At 32.4% G+C, this 23,893-nt stretch overlaps 1 protein-coding gene across 1 annotated transcript in view; it reads left to right on the forward strand.

Annotated features, from left to right (window-relative positions):
• LOC145328644 (uncharacterized) overlaps window positions 1–23,893 on the forward strand; it is a 146,839-nt gene that overhangs the window by 86,213 nt on the left and 36,733 nt on the right. The window contains exons 5-6 of the mRNA XM_080172410.1: window positions 35–91; window positions 15,414–15,509. Of these exons, the coding sequence (XP_080028536.1) occupies window positions 35–91; window positions 15,414–15,509 (153 nt within the window). The remainder of the gene's footprint in view (window positions 1–34; window positions 92–15,413; window positions 15,510–23,893) is intronic.

Here is a 23,893-nt window from a genome sequence, read left to right on the forward strand (position 1 = left end):
TTATATTTTAAAAATTAACCTTTTGTTATTTCAGATATTCCACGGAGTATGGACCCTCGCCTTTCTGTGCCTAACTATTATTGATACGAAGGTAAGATTTAATTTATAGAGTAGCTTTGCTCAATACAAGTATATTTTAGCAAACAGAGAGGGGACAATGAGCTGTTATCACACTAGTCCCAAAAGTTTTTTTCATTAAAGTTTTCTTATTTGTTGACTTAACAACTTTTAAGTCTTTAGTGAATTTGATTGGTTGATTCATTAAGTTGAGTATTCAAACGTTTCAACCACCTATTTTAATCTACAGAAGTAATAATTTTGTGTATCATCGTTGGTTATGTACATTGATTTATCGACCATTTTCTTATCCCTTTAGATCCCTGATATTTTAGTTGGTTTAAGTAAAAGAATATAGGGGGCATGAGCTAAAAGATTCTCTCATCTCAGGGTAGGGACCCTGTCAAGTTTTGTATTGGGTCTTTGAAATCAGCGAATAGAAACGGAGATATAAACACAGATGACACCCTACAGACGAACAAAAAAACAAACAATTTACTAGCTGACTAAAAATGTCTCTGCAACTTGGGACAAATTCGCTTGTTATGGATGTTGTAATCCCTGTTTAAATACCATATTATTAATGCCTATAAAATTGTAAATGTTTATTAATTCTATTTAATTGTTTTTAAAGAAACTATTACTACACAGATATCAGCTAGCGTTTTATGTATTGTTTAAGTCACTATAATTATTACTCTACAATTTTAAATCATCAACTGTTTTGAAGTCAATACTCAATAGTGGTTCTGTCCTTAGCCTCTAGGGGCTTCTTTTGATAACTGCAATGGCCTAGAACCTGAAGGACTAAAACAAGGTTCTAGATTTGTCTTTCAAGGAATTTCCGGGATCTTATTAGACACCCAAACGAACTAAAGCCACTTTAAATATAAAATCATCCTAAATATTTTGTGTTAAAAAATGCTTTAAACCCTCATGAATTCTAAAAGTGTCTCTATTCATATATTCGACCTTTTACCCTTTTAAAAACATTATCTACCAGGGATCTAAAGGGATAAGACAATGGAAGATAAATTAATTTAAATCACAATGATAACAATAACAATGCTATTACTTCTGTAGATTAATATTATATGTAAATAGTTTGGATTTAATAATAGTACCAAAAGTTGTTAAGCCAGCAAATGTGTGTTGAATTGTTTGGAGTAGAGTTCCCCTCCATCCCTGTTAATCACAGAAAGGGATAATGCACTAAAAGAAAAAAAATGTTTTGCCTCAAACTTTTCCAATAATCAAAACTAACAGTTTTTTTTATGAATGTTATTAGCCTGACGAAGTAGCAGCATATTTTCTAAAAAGTACATAAGTTTGCAGAAAATTTACTTATTTTTTAATGGCCTCAAAATTTTCAATGACAGAATGTGTTTTGTTTATACAAGTATGGGTACCAGTATAATTTACAGTCTAATTACCCCTCCCTTCCTGGTGTTTTTTCGTATAATAAATCATATGAAGTGCTCATTTTTATGACTAATTACACATTGTTGTTATTTTAGGGAGGGAGGTGAAATTGCATTCTAAATTATACTGGTGCTCAACGTTTTATTAAACACAATCTCTCATTTGTTGGTTTAGAAACTTGATAATTTGAGTTGTTAGAAACTAGCAGAATAAAAAATTTGATGGGGGGGGGGGGTGCACATCAACTTATCACCCTTTGTCTTATCTCTTAAGATCTCTAGATATTATTGGATAAATAAGGATAAATCTGCGATCACTTAAAAATCGAAGGAGAATTCCGCCCATACGAGGTAAGGTAAGGTATAAATTAGGATAAATATATACGAAATAAAGACGTTAAAAAAGGTTGTTAGGTCGAGTATGCAGCAATACACATTTATGACTTTTAGACGAAGGTTTTTTGTAATTAAAACTAGTATTTATTCTATGATTTTTAACTAATTGTGTGAGAAAAATTGTCTTCATTTGATAAGATACATGATTTTTTGGTGTGGCTCATAAGCGGTTTTAATCCAACAAATAGCAGTCGGTTTCGAGCGATACTTGATAATAAAATAAATGATCATAAAATAAATAATTATTTACTTTGTAGAATGGCCGACATACTGACAGACCTAATTAGTTGTATGCTTTTTATTATACAAAATATCTATTTATCTGTTTATGGGCGAAAATCACTTTTCCCCCATAATGATATAGTCATATAGTCTGACGGACAGACAAAGTGAATTATAGAGTAGCTCTGAGAGGGAAAGGTGACAATGGGCTGTTTTTTAGTAACTGTTGGGCCTTTAGTGAATTTTGATTGGTGGGTTGATTAAGTTGAGTACGTGTTCGAACCACTAGTTGTAATCTACATAAGGGTAATTTTGTGTATCATCATTGGGGATGTACATTAATTTATCTGCCATTGGCTTATCCCTTAAGATCCCTGAGCTCTGCTACTAAAAAAGTGACAGTGAACGGCCCGGGAAGGAAGTAAGGGTGACAACAATTTTATTTTTTCAGGGATAAAGATAATGAAAACAAAAAAAAATAAAGTAAAAAAGATCCATCCCTTCCCCTTATTATTTAAAAGACAGGGTATCAATTTTAAAGAAAACGTTGAAAGATAGATTGATCAGGGAGGTTGGGTACAGTGGGCTGTTAATTACGCTAGTACCTAAAGTTTTACATCACGTTTTCACATTCGTTGAACTTTAAAAACTTTGGGAACTTTCTTTAAGATATTAATTGATTGGTTAATTTAGCTGAGTGGCAAAAAGTAATCTAAGACTTAAAATCTACAAAAGTGGTTATTTTTGTTCATTGTCATTATGTTTTATGGCCCATTATCATATCCCTTGAGTTTCCTGTATATTTTTCTGGTCCATTGCCGTATACCTGTTTCCCTGTGCTTACAGGATGAAAGTCCGTTTACTTTACACACGCGCCTTCCTCCAGGGATATGCAGGGATAAGACAAGGGACGATAAATTGATGTACACCCTACAATTATGATATATGTACACAATTAGCCCATTTAAAAACTAAAATTATTAGTAGAAAAATTTGGACATTGCTAGCTTGCTCAACTTAATCAAGATTTTATAAAAGTATCTTAAATTATCAAGACAACGATTGAGAAAACGTGAGAGAACTTAAAATACTAGTATTATTTGTCTTATGTTCACTAACTCCATAAAGATGAAACAATACAAAGACTGTTTTGCCTTCAACAATAATATAAATAAATTGGGGGGAGTTTTTCCCAAAATACAAAATAAAATGAATGTTTTAAATTTCGATCATTAATTGTAACTTAACCGAATATTCGTAAAGCTTATTTTATGTTGGGTAAGGTTAAGTTGGGTTAATAGTGTCCCGTAGGATTAGAGTTCTCATAGTGAAACAACAAATTATTTCAACGTTTAAAAAAATTGAGTGGTGGAGGAAGGGGTGGAATTTGGTCCATTTTCTGTTTAAGGGGAATTTACCCATAGATATCTGTCTTAATAATGTTCAAAATAATCATTTGGTAGATTCATTGGGCCGTTCGTTGTTTAGGCCTCTATCAGGGATTTTGAAGTATAAGACGCCTGGAGGATTTATTAATATAAACTTTCTAAATGACGACAACCAAAATTACCCCTTATACATATGTAATGAAAGTTTGTAAACTAAAAGATCAGAACTAACCAATTAGTCTTCAATTAAAGCTTTGAGCCAACGAATCAGAACCGCATTAATAAAGCTTTGGTTACCAATTTAACTTGCAGTCCATTGCCAATTGTCTTATCCCTAATTTAACGTCTTTAGTTATGACGTGACTGATGCCTAAACTAAACTGGCATAAATATTTAATATTACCAAAATCTATATACTTAAGAAATCAGGCCCCTAAAAATGACTTTGTAGGATTAAATAGAAACGCCCTTTTCCTACTTATTTATGATTTCAAACCTATTATTATACAATATTCTGTATAGATGGGTGGGGTGTGTCCTCCCCCCTTCCATAATAAACATTTTGGGGGGCTGGAGGCAATAATACAAAAATAATGGATACATAGATGGATGGATAAATAGAAAAATGGACAGAGGATAAGACAGACAAACAGACAGACAAACAGACAGACAAACAGACAGACAAACAGACAGACAAACAGACAGACAAACAGACAGACAAACAGACAGACAAACAGACAGACAAATAGACAGACAAACAGACAGACAAACAGACAGACAAACAGACAGACAAACAGACAGACAAATTGACAAACAAATAGACAGACAAATAGACAAACAAACAAACAGATAGACAAACAGAGTGATAAACAGTCAAACAAATAGGATAAGACGGAAAGACAGATTAAAATAAGCTACAATCTTTTCTCCCCCAACTTACATCTAAAAAAATCTAACGAATAAAAATTAATTTATGTGCATTGTGATACCCTTAAATTCATGAACAAACAACTAAATGTAAACGGAAGGAACAGAATAATCATTTTTTATGACAAACAAATTTTGATTAAACATTTAATGTTTTTTGAAGAGCACAGCTACTCTTATTCCATTAAGTCAGTATTTCTTACGTAGTTTTTTTACGTCACATAATCGAAAGGCACCTCATGGTCTTCCAAAGGCGTTTAACTAAAGTACAGGAAACGTTTTCCTAGATCTTACTACGTACTACTTTATAAAAAAGAATGATTTTAAACTAATATTTTTCTTTGGTTTTATTCTAATATTCTTAGCTAGTATTATTTTTAGCGCTACTTATGGACATAATTATAATTGTCTAAAAATAAAATAAAGATTTGGCAATGAAGTGTAAGAAGTGTCCTATCGATTTTAAACCTTGAACGAGGATTCCTGTAACAATATAAATCCTAGAATTTCTGTAATCGTACAAATTAGGTCTGTACATCCGTTATAAACCTTATCGCTTAATAATCATTACTTAGCTTCGACTTTATGGATGTTGTAATCCTTGTTTATATTTAAATAGTATAGAGATGATAAGGAACTGATTCTTTGCAATGAAAACTTTGGGTACTTCTATTAAATCTTAATTGCAATTTGGTTAAACATCAATCAATAGTCCATTGTCTTATCCCTTAAGATCCTAGAAATAAAGCATTATAATTAACGCTATGATTTTAATGAGTTATATCAGTACAATAACAGCACTTTAGAAACCTGTTTATTGAGATCTAAATAACGGCTTATAGCTTTATAGGAAAGCCTTACTGGTGTTCCTACTTCCTAGTATGAGAGTAGGATTTTAAGTAATCTTTATTTAACTCCTGATTTTAAAATAATAAACAAGGATGACAACATGCATAACTATCTTTTATCTACAGAAGTGATATTTAGATTCAAAACAGCCACTGAAAGACAGGAATCTTTAGTGATAAGACACAGAACGATAAATAGATGTACAGTATCTATAATACAAAGCAGAACAATGTCTGTGTGTCTGTCTGTTTGTAGCAAAGGATCTCGCTAACCGCTGAACCGATCGGGTTCTCCTTTACAGGGTAGCTTCTCATAGGTCCCGGGAAGGTTTATAACTTTTTTTTGGGGGGGTGGAACACCCCCAACCCTTCCAAAAATTAAAAATACGCCCCCCCCCCCCAAAAAAAAAGTAAAATTTTTTTCTTCTTAAAACTAAAATTAAAATAGTGGGGTCGACTACCCCCCCCCCCCCAAAAAAAAAATCCCCCCTCCCAAAATTTTTTTTTTAAAACCTCTTGGGGCAGAGCCCCTAGAGGCTAGGGGCGAAGCCGCTAGTATTCCATATGATAATAAAGAAAATCAATTCTTTTTGAATTAAAATTATTTGTAGAAAAGCTTTGATACTGCTAGTTACAAATATATAAAAGATCCCGAAAGCCAACGAATTAGAGAATGTGTTTATAACATTTTTATAACCAGTATAATTTACAGTCCAATAATGTTACCTCCTCTCTCTCTCTCTCTCTCTCCGTGACAGTATGATCTAAGGACGAACTATTATAGAATAGAATAGCTACGCTTCTCTAAACGGAAGAGAATAAGACGTTCAGCTTGTTAAAAAAACTATTTTTTCCCACGAGGGAATTAAGCCAATAAAAAAAATCAAATTAAATGCAGAAACATAGACAGATATTTGGCGATTATAATCCTTCTTTATCATATGTTGTTTGTGTGTATTATTACATTTAACATCCCCTAAATAAGCCCTAATTACTCCTTATTTGTTACTGTTCGTTTGTCTGATTTATTGGGCTTTACTTTATGGATGTCTACATCCTTATTTTCTAAAATAATATTTTTTTTATTTCTAGGGGTGATTTATCTTGGGGAGGTGGAGATACCCAATCTCAAAGTAGATAATAACTTTCCCTGTAGCTATGAGAAGCTTCAATGTAAAGGAGAGCCATATCGGCAGGGGCGTCCAAGCTTTTTTATTTGGGAGGGGGGTTAATCTTTATTTCATAGACGCATTTTTTTTATTTGGGGAGGGGGGGGGGTTAAAATTGAAAATCCAAAATTTTGGCACCCCTAAATTCATTTGGGGGGGGGGTAATCACCCCTTTACCCCCCCCCTTTGGACGTCTATGCATGATATCGGGTTATCGGTTCCACACAGATAACTAGACATCCTGTTACTTTTATAAACAGATTAAACTCGGAAGAAGAATGATAATTTATTATTTGTAAAATATTATCATTGAACATTTTTATTTGGTAGCACAGCTACTCTGTTATTGGGGCATGTCCGTATGTCCCTTTATCTGTATATCCATCAGCCACTAAAGCTCGATACCTTAATGTGTTTTGAGAATCGGCCATCATTATGATGTCTATTGTCTTATCCCTATAGATATCTAGACTTACTCTAATTATTTAGTAGATATGCGAAAAAGTTTGGATAAAAAATCATTACAGACTTTCAGATTAAGGGAAGCAAATTGTTGCACATTGTATAATTATGCATTTTATAACAAACCCGTACTTGTTGAATATGTGTGTGAGCTTTATTAATGATTTGTATGCCTATAAAAAGAAAGGTTACAAAATAAGGATGACAACATCCGAAAGTAGCGACGCTCAAAGGTGATGCCTATTGAATAAGGAAGGTGTCGGGTTTGAGTTTAAACCACTCCATGTCATACTAGATATGTTGAATTAGGTAACTACTGCTGCTATGTCTGGCGCATTACTGTAATAGTAGAGGAAATGTCTTGACCAATAAACAGTCGCAGTTTATTAACATGCACAGTAATGGTTTCCAGACAAACGTCGTGCAATTAAAAATTTGGTGTTTTTTTTTGCATGTTGCCTAACCTAAAACCCAAGGATGGTTAGAAAAAAGAACTTCGCTCATCCTTGGTAAAGTTTTCCCTAGAAAGACAGACGGACCAATGAACATTTTAAATTGCAGAGTAGCCTTGCCGATTTAATGGTTCCACCTTAATTTTGACACCATTTTTATACCGTCAGCGTATAACACGTTAAGGGTGCTTGTACATTATTGTGCTTTAAAATCGAGAAAACGAATTTTAGAGTTTATGTTTTTTTCTTTACTGATACCAATTACTGTACGTAAAGCCTGTAACAAAAAGTGTAAGAATTTTTGTCCGAAGCTAAAGTTCTTGGAAATTGCTAGTCCGAATTTGTTGTACCTAGCTATTTTGGAAGCTTTTAAATGTCTTAAGTTAGTTTTAGACTATTTTCCTTCAATTTAGAAAAACTCAGAAAGGGAGATGACTTTAACCTGTAAAGAATAAACACGTTCACCTATTCGTTTTCTTACTTTGGGGACAATAATTAAATCTTGATTGGTCCTAATTGTTAAATAGCAGTGTCCAAACTTTTCCACAACCAATTATAATTTACAGATGGGATAATTTAGTCTAGAAATAGTTTCACCGCTCGCAGGGGATCAAACATGTTTTTTTAAAATAAATAATTGCTCATACTGTGGGGGGGGGGGGCACTAGTTATTTTTCGGCCTTGAAAAGAAAACACTACTTATATTGAAGAGTAGAAAGGGGAGAACGATATGAAGTCATTTAAATACTCTTCTTTATGTTTTATAATACTAGCGGTTACGGCCCTAGAGGGCTCTTGAGGGAAGGGGGGAGGAGGAGTCGATCCTCAACTTTACATTATAATTTTTAAAAGAATAGAAAATTAGGGGGGGGGAGTATTTTTCCATTAATTGTTTATCTTGGGAGAGTGACGGTATCCTTCCCAATAAATGTTTATAAACCTTCTTTGGGCCTAGTTTTACTTTAAAGCAGGAACTTGTTGGTTCAGTGGTCAGATCTTTCGGAAGCCAGACAGATATACATCCTGTTACTTATATAAAAGGCTTTTAGCTATGATACTTAAATTTGATTGAAATATCGACATAAGACATAGAATAGGTTAAACCAATGTTTCAATCTTAGCTTAAAAAAATAAACTAATAATTATAAATTATAAATTAGCTCTTTCAACGTAATGTCGATAAGAAGTCAGCTATGAACACTTCATTATATCAGGAGATTAAATTAGAAGTAGAAAAATAAAAACACTCAAACATTATATAATTAAAATAGCTAAAAATCTGTATACCTTTTTCCATTTATTATGTCCTTGCTCAAAGCCATTGGACGTTTCTATCATTAAGCAAAAGAAAATGGTAAAAATATCCCATAAAATAAACATTTGGGGATAAAAAATTAGTCTTTTTTTTTGTTAATATGGCACCTTCAACTTTTTGTTAAACTTTTAACAGTGGGTAATTATATTTTTTGAGGGGTGTTACCAGCCCCCTAAATATATATCAATAGATGCATTTATATATTTATATGATAAGATAGATAAATATATATGTAGATAGATATATAGTTAGATAGATATCTATAATACAAAGTAGAACGGTGTCTGTCTGTTTGTCTGTGTGTCTGTTTGTTTGTAGCGAAGGATCTCGCTAACCGCTGAACCGATCGGGTTCTCCTTTACAGGGTAGCTTCTCATAGGTCCCGGGAAGGTTTATAACTATTTTCTTGGGGGGTGGGACACCCCGAACCCCCCCAAAAAATTAAAAATACCCCCCCCCCTCAAATTTTTTTTTCTTTTTAAAACTAAAATTAAAATAGTTGGGTCGACTTCCCCCCCCCCCCCAAAAAAAAAAAACCTCTTGGGGCAAAGCCCCTAGAGGCTAGGGGCGAAGCCGCTAGTAATTAGTTAAAGTAATATAATGTTTGATATTTTAATAGTTTATTAGCCGGTCAATAATTATTCAAATAACTGTATTACTCAGTTCTAATAATGAAGATTAGCTCTTTTTGAATCATGAATATTTTTAGCAATTACATGAGAACACCTGTTATAACACCTCTAAACCCAATTTTATTCACCACATTAGACAATACAGATGCAACATGGATGGTTATTAAAGTTAAAGAATAGTGGATGCAATGACCCTGTCCCGATATTGTATTGGGTCTTAAAAATCAGCTAATAGCGTCGGTAATATAAACACAGCTGAGCCCCTAAAACGAACAAAAAGCTATTTTCTAGCAGACGCAAAAGGGTCTCTGAAACTTGGGGAAGGTAGTTATCTGGATTATATATTTATACTTATACATTTATTGGATGGATTCTCAAAGATTTTTAGCGATTTTCTTATGTTTTCCCTTAAAGTATTAATAGGGCTCAGACGCTCCCCTTACTTATATTTTTTCAAACTTTAAATAAGGAGGGTAGATATTTTTCTGTATGACCAACCCTGACCCAACTATCTGAGGTACCCCAACCCTGCGGGGCTACACTGTACCTAACCAAAACTGACCTAACCTAAAACAAACACACATAACAGTACTCCTTTTTAAAAAGTTTGGTCACTGTTACTTTGTACAACCCAATTACGATTTAATATTACTCTTCAAAGTTTTTGAGCCAGGGAATAAAAAACATACTTTTAAAATTTTGGGTACCAGTATAAGTTACAGTCCAATAATGTCCCCTCCTCCACTGCTTAAATTATTAGATTCAATAATTATAAATTATGAACAGAATTTTTGTTCTTATTTTATATTTCAGAAAATTAATCCCTAGCTTTTTTACCGCACCCAAAGATGCGGCCCAAATTTACCCTTGAAAAAATTTCCCGCCCTTTTAAGGGAAATTTTGCCAGTGGGCAAATTTTCCCGTCTAGGAGTTCATTTACAGGAAAATGGGGGAAGATAAATGGGAGAAAATTTGGTTTAGTTTTAGTCAGTCAATGAAGCCAGAGATTTGAAGGGATAGCACAATAGATAATAAATTGATATATATCCACAATTTAAATAAAAAAATAATCTGTTAACTTATTTGTTAGGAAGTTTAGACACCAACAGTTTGGAACCAACCAATCAAAATTCAATCGCTTTAAGGCAACATATAGGATAACGCGGTTTTAAAAGATTTAGTTACAAGTGCAATTGATAGTCTTATGTTCCCTTACTCCTTGAACGATAATGACGGTTATTTTATTGAATTTACAGCCCTTTCTTTTATTCCAATGTTCACTAGCTATTAAAAGAAAATTTTTACTTTTACAAAATGGAGGATATCACCCTATTAACAAGCTAATAAAGCTAAAAAGCTTTGCCATGAAGTAACAATACACTAATTACACGCAGGATTATTGTTCCCTTTTTTTCGCCGCTTATTTACTTTTTCCTTTCCCTTGTTTTAATAAGTTTTAATGAAAATGGGCAAAAGCGTTACCACTTCACAGTGGACGCATGACTGACTGACAAACTGACCAGGGATCTTAAGAAATAAGACAATGTGCGATAAATTATCTATATTATAAGCAAAATTATTATTTTTGCAAAATAAAATTAGGTACTGTTAGCTCGTACCAATCAATCAAGAAATAGATAATAAATGTCCCCTAAGTTTAAAGATAACAATACAAAACTTTGGGGCCAAGTATAATTTACAGTCAAATGTCCCCTCCCTCCATGTTTTTTTTATAATTATTGCAATTTGTACAAATTATTCAGTTTACATTTGTTTGAAATGATCTTATAGTTTCAACAGGGAGGGAAAAGACATCGGACTGATACTTAAAGTTTTAATAACAAGACCTTTTTCAAATTGTTTAAACCTTAGGGACATTTTTAAAAATCTTGATTGGTCGGTATAAACTAGCAGTTTTGAATTTAATCTAGAGAAGGGGTAATTATGTTCATTATAATTTTGAATATACAGAAGTTTATGTTCCATTGTCATATACATTAAGATCCTTATGTTTTGAACAAAACAAGTAAAACCATATCCCATAAGCTATAGTCAATTTTTAAATAAAATGTATTTAAAAGGATGTTTATTTACGAAATATAAAGGGAAGGAAGGGACATTGGAATATAAATTTCACAGGTAACCAAAGTTTTATAACCGTGTATTTTATTCTTTGGCTCATAAACTTTTGGCACTTTTATTGAATTTCTACTGGTTGATTACATTTGAGTCAAATCTTTTCCATCAATGATTTAAAACTACAGAAGGTGTGATTTTGTTTATAATCACTGGGAAATTTATCAATTTATCGTCCATTGTCTTATCCCGTAATAGCTCTGAGAATCATCTATTGTACACTAATATAAAGAAAACAATATGTGCTATCTCTGATAATTTTACTGTTGAAAATACGTACCTAAGAACACTAGAGACTTATATATCAGATGCGCTGTTTAAATTGTTTACTTCCCTACTATAAAATATTCCGCAGTTTACCTTTAAACGCGCCATTGACTATTTACAACCCCTAAACAATCCACTTTTAAATTCTTTTCTCGTATTCATTCGAATCCGGTGGATAGCCCGTGCCTTCGGCACCACGGGGCTAAAAAACTGGTTTTAATCTTATAATTGTACATTCTATATCCGCGGAAAGCCGTTTATAATACGATGCGAGAAATAACTATTGTGAACCATATTTTTCTTTTAGGTTAGGTATTAAAATGTTCATTATTGAAAAATGGAGGAAGGGCAGGGATCTTAAGGGTTATACATTGGATAAACTTCACCAATGATGATAAACAAAATTAATCACTTCTTTAGTTTCTAATTATTGTTTGAAAACGTTGAATACTGCTAGTATGAAACAACCAACCATATCTTTTAATAAAAGCAACCAACGTTTGATTTTTTTTAGTCAACAAATTAGAGAACGTTATTATAAAACTTTGGGTACCAGTACAATTTACATCCCAATGTGATATTCCTTTATGGGAGGGATAATTGTCGGTCCACTAGTAAGATATTTTATAAAACTGTTCTCCATATTGATATACGTCACGATCTAAACCCAAATATTCATTGTTCCGACTGAATATCATCATACCTTTTTCAGGGTTGGGGACATGAATCTATTAAATCTAACGGCACACTCATCCACTTATTTCTAAATAAATCAAAATAAGGTTGAGGTTAAGCCTTGGATCATGTTAAATGAGGTACATTTGTAAAAAATGAACAAAAACTACCTGTTTCAAAATAAGAGTGGGGGATCTTACTTAAAATTTTATGTAGGGATCAAAATGAACGTAAAATTTAAGAACATTCTCAATTTTGTAAAACAAAATTACACGTTTTGTTGATTGAAATAAATGGTGGGAAAATTTTAACACTGCTATTTTGTGCAACCCAATCTTTCCATCCATCCTTGTAAATTTTTAATTTTGTAATGTTATTCCCTATCCAGTGTATATTCTAAAAAATTGTATAGAATTATGTGTTTGTGTTCAGGGAGGAAGGGAACATTGGACTGAAAATTACACTGGTACCCAAAGTTTTATTTAAATGTTCTCTATTTCGTTGGCTTGCTTAAAAACTTTATTCAACTAGCAGTGTCAAATATTTTTGATCATTGATATTAATCTAAAGAAGGGGTAATTCTGTTTTATATCATATGGGAACGTACAACAATTTATAGTCCATTGTCTTATCCCTTAAGACCCCTAGTTTGTGTGTGTGTGTGTGTTTAGCATATAAAATTGCTTTATGTGTTGCTTCGATTTACATAATGGGGCGGTTCACCAACATTTTTTATCTTGATAGGCGTGCGTAAGGGGGTATTTCACCCCCCCCCCCCATGACTCCATTTTGCCTATACACAGAGATAATTTATGACAGACATACAATCAAACAGCGAATTTCTTTTGTTAAAGAAAATTTTAAAAATTTCTATTCAAAATTAAAATTTCAAATTAGATACCAAATCCTTTAACAAAAGGAGTTATTTTAACTATTTTTTCTTAGGAGATAATAAATGAAGAAAATTGATTTTCATGTACAGTTATGATAAACAAATTACCACTTCTGTAGATTATAATTATTGTTCGAAATAAAGTTTGTACAACCCATTAAAAATTAAAACTTTGGGTACCAGTCCAATTTTTTTTTATACTTCTAAGACTTTGAGTACCAGTACCCTCGCACTCTGAACTTTCATTATTAATAGCGAAGTATCTACTCTGCAGTTTGGATTTGTCCGTATGCCTGTCTGTCGGTCACCAAAAGAAAGGCAGAAAAGGACAATGGACTGAAAATTGCACTAAACAACAAAGATTTATAAACCCTATCTCGTAGTCGTTGGCTCAAAACCTTTGGGAACTTTGATTAAGTGATACAAACAAGAAGTGTCCAAACTTGTCCACCAATAATTTTGTTCTTCTTAATGGGACATTTTATTCTGTAAATTTTTGTCCATTGTCTTATCTCTTAAAGTTTTCATGTTTTAATAATTGACTTTTAACCCTACCTAATTAATAAAAAAATCTATTAACTTAAAAATGTAATTTTAACATAATATCCTTTAATGAAAAATTAAATAATTTTTACAGAAGCGAAGTTATTCTAAAACTGTGTTATTTATAGCATCGTTTTATAGACAGCTTTCCGCAGATATTAGTTAAAAAAAATTTTACCCCGAGGGGTCGTAAGTCTGGGCTAACAAAACCGGTTTTAATTTAGTATTTTAATTGTAATATTCTTGAGAAATTATCTGTATTATGATGCTTTACATGGTTTTTCAGTGTGGCTAAGAACTGGTTCTTATCCAGCGGATATCAATCGGTTTCGAAGCCATACTGGAAAACTATTTCTCGTATTCATTCGAATCCGGTGGATAGGAACCGGTTCTCATCCATACGAAAAAACTATGTCTAGCATCGTATTATATCCAGCTTTCTACGAATATAAAAATGTACAATCATAAGATTAAAACCAGTTTTTTAGCCGGTGCCTCCGGCACCTCGGGGCTAAAAAAACTAGTTTTAATCTTATAATTGTACATTCTATATCCGCGGAAAGCCGTTTATAATACGATACGAGAAATAACTATTCTGCGCGTAAATTTTTACAGAACATAGCAAAACATAACACTGTCATTCGGATATCCTTAGTGTTTGAGTATGTATAAAATAATCTTCAATTGACGCATCCCTTAGATATTTCGAAATTTTTAATAAATTGTTCATTTTGCTAAATTTTGTTTAGCTTAAATTAGGGTGTTTTGTCCCTTACACGAAAAAATATAGAAATATTTTTATTAAAAATTCTATAAATAGGACAGTGCAGGAAGGTGTTGACACCTCCTTTTGTAAAAAGAAATAAAGGAGGATGTAAAAATAACACACCCCCATGACATACAATGATTTATTTATGATTTATTTACTTTTTGAACCAATAATTTGCTGTCTTTATACTTTAGCTGACTCAAATAAACATCTAATTAGTCATTTTACCTTGAACTTTGCTTAACAGAGGGAGGGGTAATTGGACTGCAAATTATCCTGGTACCCAAAGTTAAATTTGTTGACATGATGAAAAAAAAAGGTTTCTCCTTCCGTAAATAAAATAAATGGTTAAAAGGTTTGGACATTGTAGTTTGAGACAACTTGTCAAGATTTGATAAAGTACTTGACTGGTACCCATAGTGTTAAAAGCACCTTTTTCGTCGTCTCAATCACTTTGGGGACCTCAAAAATATTGATTGGTTTGTGACCAAATTAACTAATAATTTAAATGTATGTTAGTGGTAATTTTACACTAGTCCCCAAAGTTTTGTAATAACGTTTTCTTATTCGTTGGCTTAACAACTTTGGGGACTAAAATTTGATTGGTTGATTTATTAAGTTAAGTGTTCAAACGTTTCAACCACTAATTCTAATCTACAGAAGGGATAATTTTGTGTTTCATCATCAGGGATGTACTTCAATTTATAGGCCATTGTCTTATCCCTTTAGATCCCTGTAATTTTATCATTTGGGATGTAGAATGTTAAATTATCGTCAATAGTCTTATCCCTTAAGATTCCTGTATTCTTGTATAAATCTAACGTTATGCTGTAATATTTCAGATGGTGCTGCCAAATGCCAGCTGCCTGCTAGCTGGATACCTGCCCGCTACCACTGTTCTACACATCCTACTCATACCCAACGACTACCCCCTCCCGGTAAGCATTACATTGTTACTTTAGATCTGCTAAAAAGATATCTTGAAAAATTCGCTCAAAAATGCCTTGAACCTCTTACCTCCTACTTTGGAAAAAAAATTAAATAAGGGGAGAAGGGGGGTCATTTATACTTTAGGTTAGGTTGTATTGAGTTCAAAGAAGCCCCATAGGGTTATAGCACCACACGTGTATAGGTCCTGCATGGTTAGTCGAAAAAACTACCCGATAAACCAACGATATCTTAAACGATTCACTAATCAATAATAATGAGTTTGATCTCGCCCCAAACCACGTCAGTTACTAAAGTTTTACCTACAGCTGTTTTGTCAGAAGAGCGACATTGATTATAAAAATTGAGGTGAAGGTGGTTGGGAGGATGCCCTGGCGCAAAACAAACCTATAGGACCTTCTTATTATAAAAACGCTACCATAGACTAGAACGTAATTGTTCTTGTTTTGGACACTATAAAATGACCATATTTTGGGCGTTGCATTTTTTTCCAAAAAAGATTTGATTGGTATTATTTGATTCGTCGATTTTAATCAATAATTATCATAAAATATTTAAAACATATTTTGAATGATAGAGTTTTTACAGAGAGAAACAAACAGACAGACGACCATCCTACTTTTTTATATATTTAAATTTAACAGTATGGAAAGGGGAAAGTCGACCACCACTTCTAATTTGAGCTTTAAAAAAATGGGGGGAAGAGGTGAATTTTTCTAGTGTCAATTTTGAAAAAAAAATAGACAAAAACCTTAACGGGACCTATAAGGATCTTGACTGTAAAGACAAGCCATATGGGTCCAGGGGTTATAGAGGTCTTACGTTACATACACACAGACAGACTGAGATACGTCCTAGCACTTTGAAACTATATGTATCCTGAAAACATAATTAGAACAGAAAAAAAAATTTGAATATTAAAACAATAATTGTCAAAATTCCAAGGATGAAGGGATTGAACAATGGATTATAAATTTTTACCCATCTTCTAAGTGTTAAATTCTCCCTTTGTTAAATCCAAAAATATAAAGGTCCCAATCATCCCTGGAAAAAAATCCACGTAATTTGAATATCTATTTCAATATTTAGACGATTTACTTTTGCCTTAAGGCCTCAAGTGGAAGGAACGATTATTTTCAGAAATAGATTTACGGTTTAAATAATTCTATAATTTTTTAATCTTAATTTTACTTCATAACCGATATGACCTCTAAAGGACAGGTACACCACAAGGTCTTATTTTGGTGTAAATGAACCTGGATAACCTTCAAAGGATATACCAAAAGGTCTTTTTTTGTGTGTACCTGAACCTCTAGCGTATACGTACACTAAAAGGTCTTATTTTGGTTTACCTGACCCTGGGTAATCTCTAAACTGCAGGTACAACACAAGGTTTTATTTGGGTTTGCCTCTAAATGACCTCTATAAAAGGACATATTTTTTTTGTAGAAACTGACCCTTTGATTGCACGAACTTTTCTTATTTCATTATAAAATTAACAGAAGAAACAATTTAAATTGTAAGAATCTCAAACTTTTTAAAATCCCCAAAATCTATCTTTTTGCGTATCTTACTATAAATAAATATAGCCAAGGGCCTTAATGTTTCATTAAAACTGTATATTTTTATGCTATTAAAAAGATGCCTCCATAAATATAACATTTTCAATTAATCTGGAGCTAATCTGCAATTTGGATATATCCAGATGTCCGTCTGTCTGTCCTCCGTAACTCCTTGTTAAAGTATTTATTTTGTGTTTTTCGATTATTTTTCAATTTATTTCATTTCCTCTATTTTACTAACTTTCTTTTTATAAATTAAAGCTATTGTAAACTTCCTGTGCTGCGCTAATTATTTACATAATTTTCCTTGTTTAATATTTTGTGGGTTGTTTTGATTGAACATTTTAGGTCTCGAAGTGTATATAGGCTTTTTCGGGGATATAGGAATGCAAATTTAGGTTATAGAGTCATAAGGCTTTTTTAGAAAATAATGCCTAAAAATAGCAATAATGATTCCTAGAACTACAAGGTACAATATCATAAACGATGCATCTATATAATCAAGTCCTAGAAATGTATGTAGTAAGAAGAATACTGTATTTTAGCAACAGAATCATATACAATTTAGTTTAGACTTATAAACTAATATTCTACTTTTTAAGTTTTGACACATTACAAGTATTGCTATTTGTTTTAGAGCCTCGCTTTTATGTATGGTGTCATCTTTGTTTTTGATGAATTAATATATCTCAAAATCCCAGAAAAAGACCTATATGCCAAAGATTGATATGTAGATTAAAATCATTATATGTATACATTGGATATATTATTACTTGGATCTTACACTAGATTATCATATTCTATAATAAAGTAAACTCTGTAGAAATAAAGATATCCTCATCCCCCTCCTTTACACCATTCCCTTCCCATCTACTGGGTAAACGGCCAGACCAAGAAAAGCTAGGGGAAATTGCAACCTAAATTAACGACAATTTTTCTCCTGACATAATATCCAAGTGTATTCTACATCCATTATATACATGTATATATGTATCTATATTCATATACTTACAATCTATATATTTTTGAAGCGAGGCTTGCTTTTTAATTGGTTGGGTCTGTTTGTCCTTCTTTATTATTTTTTTTTTTTTTTAATAAAAACATTAATGATTTAAGAAATGATCATATTCATCTGATTTTCTAATAATGATTCATATAACGATTAGACACTATGTTATAAACAAAGCTTCTCTATAATCAAGTCTTAAAATGCAAGTATGGCCGTCTTAAGCATTATGAAATAGATTTATGCATAATTTTTGTAGAAGACTTCCACATATTGTTAAATATTCAAATCCGAGTTCTAATATAAATTTGTCAATGTCCGTTTTGATTTGTTGAGCGTCGCTTTAATTGATGTTGTCATCCTTGTTTAAATATGTATGTATAGATAATCTATGTTGAATAAAATTGACGTTTAAAATATGTTTATCTAATGATAGTTACACACTACACAGTGATAGAACAACGGACAAACAATTAATTTATCCTTTTAAAAAATAGGCTATAGTAGCTAGTAAAATTTAATGATATTAAAAAAATATATAAGATTAAAATGTTATGTTATGATTTTCTTTTTGATATTTGTGGAAAACTGTATATAATACGATGCTAAACATGATTTTGCATTATGGCTAAGAACCGGTTCTAATCAGGCGGTTATTAATCGGTCTGAAACGTTTACTTGCTCGTTTATCAAAATCCTTGACTGCCAGAGAGAGAGAGAGAGGGGACAATGGGCTTTTTATTAGACTAGTCTCCAAAGTTGTTAGGCCAACGAATAAGAAAACGTTATCATAAAACTTTTTGATTTGTTAATTCATTAGGTCGAGTGGTCAAACGATTCAGCCACTTTCATGTACAGAAAGGGTAATTGGGAATGTAAATCAATTTGTCTGCTATTGTCTTATCCCTCGAGATCCTTGAAGACTGCCCTGTTAAGCAAGGATGTTCTTAATGACTTGTTGTAACCACTGCCGAGTCAAGAGATAAACCCCAAGAAGGACAGGCAAATGTTTTAGAAAAAAATATTAGTTTCATAGTAAAGAGGATTTTAGGCTGTAAATTATACTGGAACCCAAATTGTCATATTACATTCGTTGTCTTACAAACTTTAGGGACTTTTATTAAATTTTGATTGCTTGATTAAACTAGCAGAGTCCATTAATTTAAATCTACAAAAGGAATAATTTAGTTTATCATATAATGGGGATTTACATCTATTTAAACCCCATTGTTTTATCCCTTAAGATTCAGAGAAAGTGGGACAATGGGCTGTTTATTACACTAGTCCCCAAAGTTTTACAATAAAGTTATCTTATTCGTTGGCTAAACAACTTTGGGGACTTTTAAGGATTTTGATGGGTTGGTTTTTAAAGTTGAGTGTCCAGAAGTTTCAACCACTAATTAAAATCTACAGAAGGGATAATTTTGTGTATTAACATTGGGGATGTACAGTACATCTATTTAAAGCCCATTGTTTTATCTATTAAGATCTCAGGCCCAATATAATTGTTGTCCTAATATAACTCCCCGCTCCTGTAACCACAAGAATGCCTTAGTAGGGAAGCTGTAACTTGGTGCCTCTCCCTCCCCCCCCCCCCCCCTTAAATATAACGAATGCAACGATTATTTGGCGGTTTGCCCCTCAAACTAACTAAAAAAAGAATAAAAATTAATAGCAAAATATTGCATTACAGACAAATATCTAGTCTTAGATTAATTTACAATTCTTTCTTTGCCCCAAATTTACTATTCTATAAAGAAATTAGGTTTTATTTGTTTGTTCGTTAAGATCTTGCTTACCATTGAACCGATTGAGTTCTCCATTTTAGGAAAGCTTCATGTGTGTTTTGGTTGGTTTTAGGCTATTTTTACTTTCCAGGCGCTAGGGGTAAGTTTTTTTGGGTGGTCCATTTTGAATATTAAGCCCCTAGATGCTATGGGTAAGTCACTCGTATTATTACAAGAGATAAAAAATGCTATTTTTATAGAAAATGATTGTTTAATGAAAGAAACACTACTAGTAGTTAAAGATGTAAGTAGGTATAAGATAGGAAAAAACACAGGGATCTTAAGGGATAAGACTATTAATTTATCAACATCTACAATGGACTTTAATAGTTGAAAAGTCTGGACACCAACAGTTTGTACCAGACAATTAAGATTTAATAAAAGTCCTTAAAAATGAAAGCCAACTTTGGCTACCAGTTTGATTTTTACATTTTTAAACAGCACAAAAAAATTGAAAGGTTTGAGTAACTTATTGTAAATATATTTTCTTGTATGTACCTATCCCCCTGCATTCCTGATAAGGAAGCTGAACGGAAATGAATATGCACCAAATATCTTAATTCTCATCCCTCCTCTCTATATATTCAGGGATACAGGGAAATGAATATGCACCAAATATCTTAATTCTCATCCCTCCTCTATATATATTATACAGGGATATAGGGAAATGAATATGCACCAAATATCTTAATTCTCATCCCTCCTCTCTATATTCAGGGATACAGGGAAATGAATATGCACCAAATATCTTAATTATCATCCCTCCTCTCTATATTCAGGGATACAGGGAAATGAATATGCACCAAATATCTTAATTATCATCCCTCCTCTCTATATTCAGGGATACAGGGAAATGAATAGGCACCAAATATCTTAATTCTCATCCCTCCTCTATACATATATTCAGGGATACAGGGAAATGAATATGCACCAAATATCTTAATTCTCATCCCTCCTCTCTATATATACAGGGATACAGGGAAATGAATATGCACCAAATATCTTAATTCTCATCCCTCCTCTCTATATATTCAGGGATAAGACAATGGAAGATTAATAATAATCCCCCCAAAAATTAAATATTTCCATAATTTTACATTTCATGATGTTCTAAGAATACACCACTCGCCTTTTCATTTATTGGTAACTCTACGGTTGTATGTAGAGAACCAGTAGACCGAATATGTACACAAAATTAGAATGTACAAGGGCAAATAGACACTAAAATATTGCTTCTAAAAGTCAAATTAATATTTCATTTTTTAAAATTCTTTGTTTTGTACATTCTTGTAAATAGGCCTAGTAAACCCAAGAAAACCCAATATGAATTGTACAAAATTGGACTTAGAATTAGCCATCATCGTATCTTGTGCATCGCAATTATGGTTAAGTTGTAAAGTAGTGTTTCGTCCATAGTTGAAAGGGATATTTTTCCAAAAGTTAATAACCATATGGGATAGATTTCATACAAGTCTTCAAAATCCAACAAATAAGTATAATTCTTTAGTCACTAGATTAAAAACGTACATGAAGAAAGTCGTTTAAAAAATCAGCACGTGACGTCATAAAATGAGGGAGATGAGAGGAGAAGTGGGAGAGAAAACCATTAAAAAGAGATGGATAATCCCTCATTTTTATGACGTCACTTGCTGATTTTTTGAGCTACTTTCTTCACGTATATAAATCATTGGACTGTAAGTTATACTAGTACCCAAACACCTTCATTTGTTGGCTAGGAATCTTTAAACTAAACTTTTCTAACAATAAATTCAATGTACAAAAGAGATGATTTTCTATACCAACATCAATTTATCGTCTATTGTCTTATCCCATAAGATCCCTGAGAGCTACCCGTTTTTCTGCGGCTAAAAGTTTGGTTTTATAGTTCCTGTGGCTTTATAATAGGTCTTGTAGATCTAGATGTTCAAACTGGCTCCATTATCCGTCAAACTGAAATAAAATAATCTACCAAATATATAATTTCCCTAAAGCTAATATTCTAAGAAATTCAAATATTCATATCTGACTTATTATACATATTTTTACACTACATAATTTACACAGGAAAGGCTTCATACTAAAAGTTTATATCTGACTCAATGAAAAAATAACAACTCTTTCTTGCCAAAATCTGTACACTTTATTGTATTGTGTTGTTCATCCATTGTTTTCTTATTGGCTGATTTAGAGAGTATATATCTATTTTATATCTATTGGCTGTAAGTACGGGTTACCCCAATAGATCTTAAGGGATAAGACAATCAAATATAAATTGGCGTTCATTACCAATTATGATAAACAATATTAACCCTCCAAAGTATTATAAATATACTCTTTCATTGGTTTGTCTAAAAACAGTTTATTTTTATCAAATTTTGGTTTAGTTTTAGAAACAAGAAACAAATAGTTCAGTCTCTCCATTAATAATTTTATTCCACATAAGGAATAATATTGTATATGATAATTGGTGCTTTACTTGAATTTATTGTTAATTGTCTTATCCCTTAAGATCCCTCGATATCATAGATAGATGCCAGAAGCTATCGACATTTTTGGAGGAAGAAAAATTATCTTTCATTGAATTTTCTCTGTTTTAATACATAAATACATATATGATCTATCTTTAACCCTAACAATTTTAAAGCATGATTTCAAAATTTAGGCACAATCCAAGAATATTCAAAAGTGTCCAATAATACAACTCCCCCCCTCCCCCTCATCAGAATAATTAGTACAATTTCTTAATTAGTTCTTACCAAAAATATAATAATTACTTTTTTGATATCTTTTGTATGATGTTGCACCGAGAGTGTAAATGAAAAGGGTACAAAAAGTTTTATTAACACCTTTCCTCATTTGCCAGCTTAAAAACTTTGTTACCTTATTTCAAAACTAGATGAGTCCCAATTTTTCCACCTATACTTTTATTCTGATATGGCAAATGGACGCCTTACACCGCAATCATAGGGCTTAGGGCTGACAACCCTATCCCATATCCATATAAAGCCACATTGTTACAGAAACACTGACAAATTGTCAGCGGCCTATGCTCCCCCTGTGGAGTGAAAAGGGCTTGTTACTGTTTTTTATACTTTTATTCTACAAAAGGGGTAATTTTGTAAAATATTATTAGGGTTGTGCAACAATTACCTCCCTTGTCTTATCCATTAAGATCTCTGAATAATATGTTGTGTGGGATTGATTGGAGGGGGGGGGGGGCGGGGGGGGGAGGTTAGATCACCCACCTCAAACTATAAGGACACTGTGTAAAAAAATTAGCTTTGCCTAATGATTATGACATTTGAAGGAACATCTTTGTCAACACTTGCAAAGGACGCTCCCAATTTTTCCACCAATCAGAATAAAAATAATGTTAAATAATTGTCTTGATAGCTATTCAAAATTTATTTAATTTATGCTGGATACAAACCGGTTCTAGAATGATAAAATAAATATCTATTTTTTTAGTCATTTTCTAGAAAATTTACAACCGAGGCGTGTCCAGGTTTTTAAGGGGAGGGAGTGAATCTTTAGGGGATATAAAATGAGAAGATAGACCACAAAATTTTATTTTAATGGGGTTCAAGAATCAAGAATTTTTAAAAAGTTTGGAATAGGGAACCAAAGTATTATTTAAGCACACGGAGCTTCCTTTTAGTCATGATGACATTACCATAAAAATAGGTGTGTGAATATGTGTGTGTGTGTGTGTGTTTATGTGTATGTATGCGTGTTTATGTGTGTAAAATTGTGCATTCGCATTATGGCGTTCACAGATGGGGGGGAGGGGGCGTTTTGACGGGACATACAATAATTTTAATATTATATCCGGGGACATTTGTACATTGCAATTGTACCCAAAGTTTTATAAGTACGTTATCTGATTCGTTGGCATAAAAACTTTGGGTACTTTCATTGAATTTTGATTTACTGGTTTCATCTTTGTATTGTCGAAACTTTTTAACCAAAAGTTTTTATTAGTGGGGAGAAATATATAAATTTATTGTCCATTGTCTTAT

This window comes from Acartia tonsa, chromosome 9, assembly GCF_053477335.1.
Source record: "Acartia tonsa isolate MP-2025a chromosome 9, ASM5347733v1, whole genome shotgun sequence".
NCBI lineage: Eukaryota > Metazoa > Arthropoda > Copepoda > Calanoida > Acartiidae > Acartia > Acartia tonsa.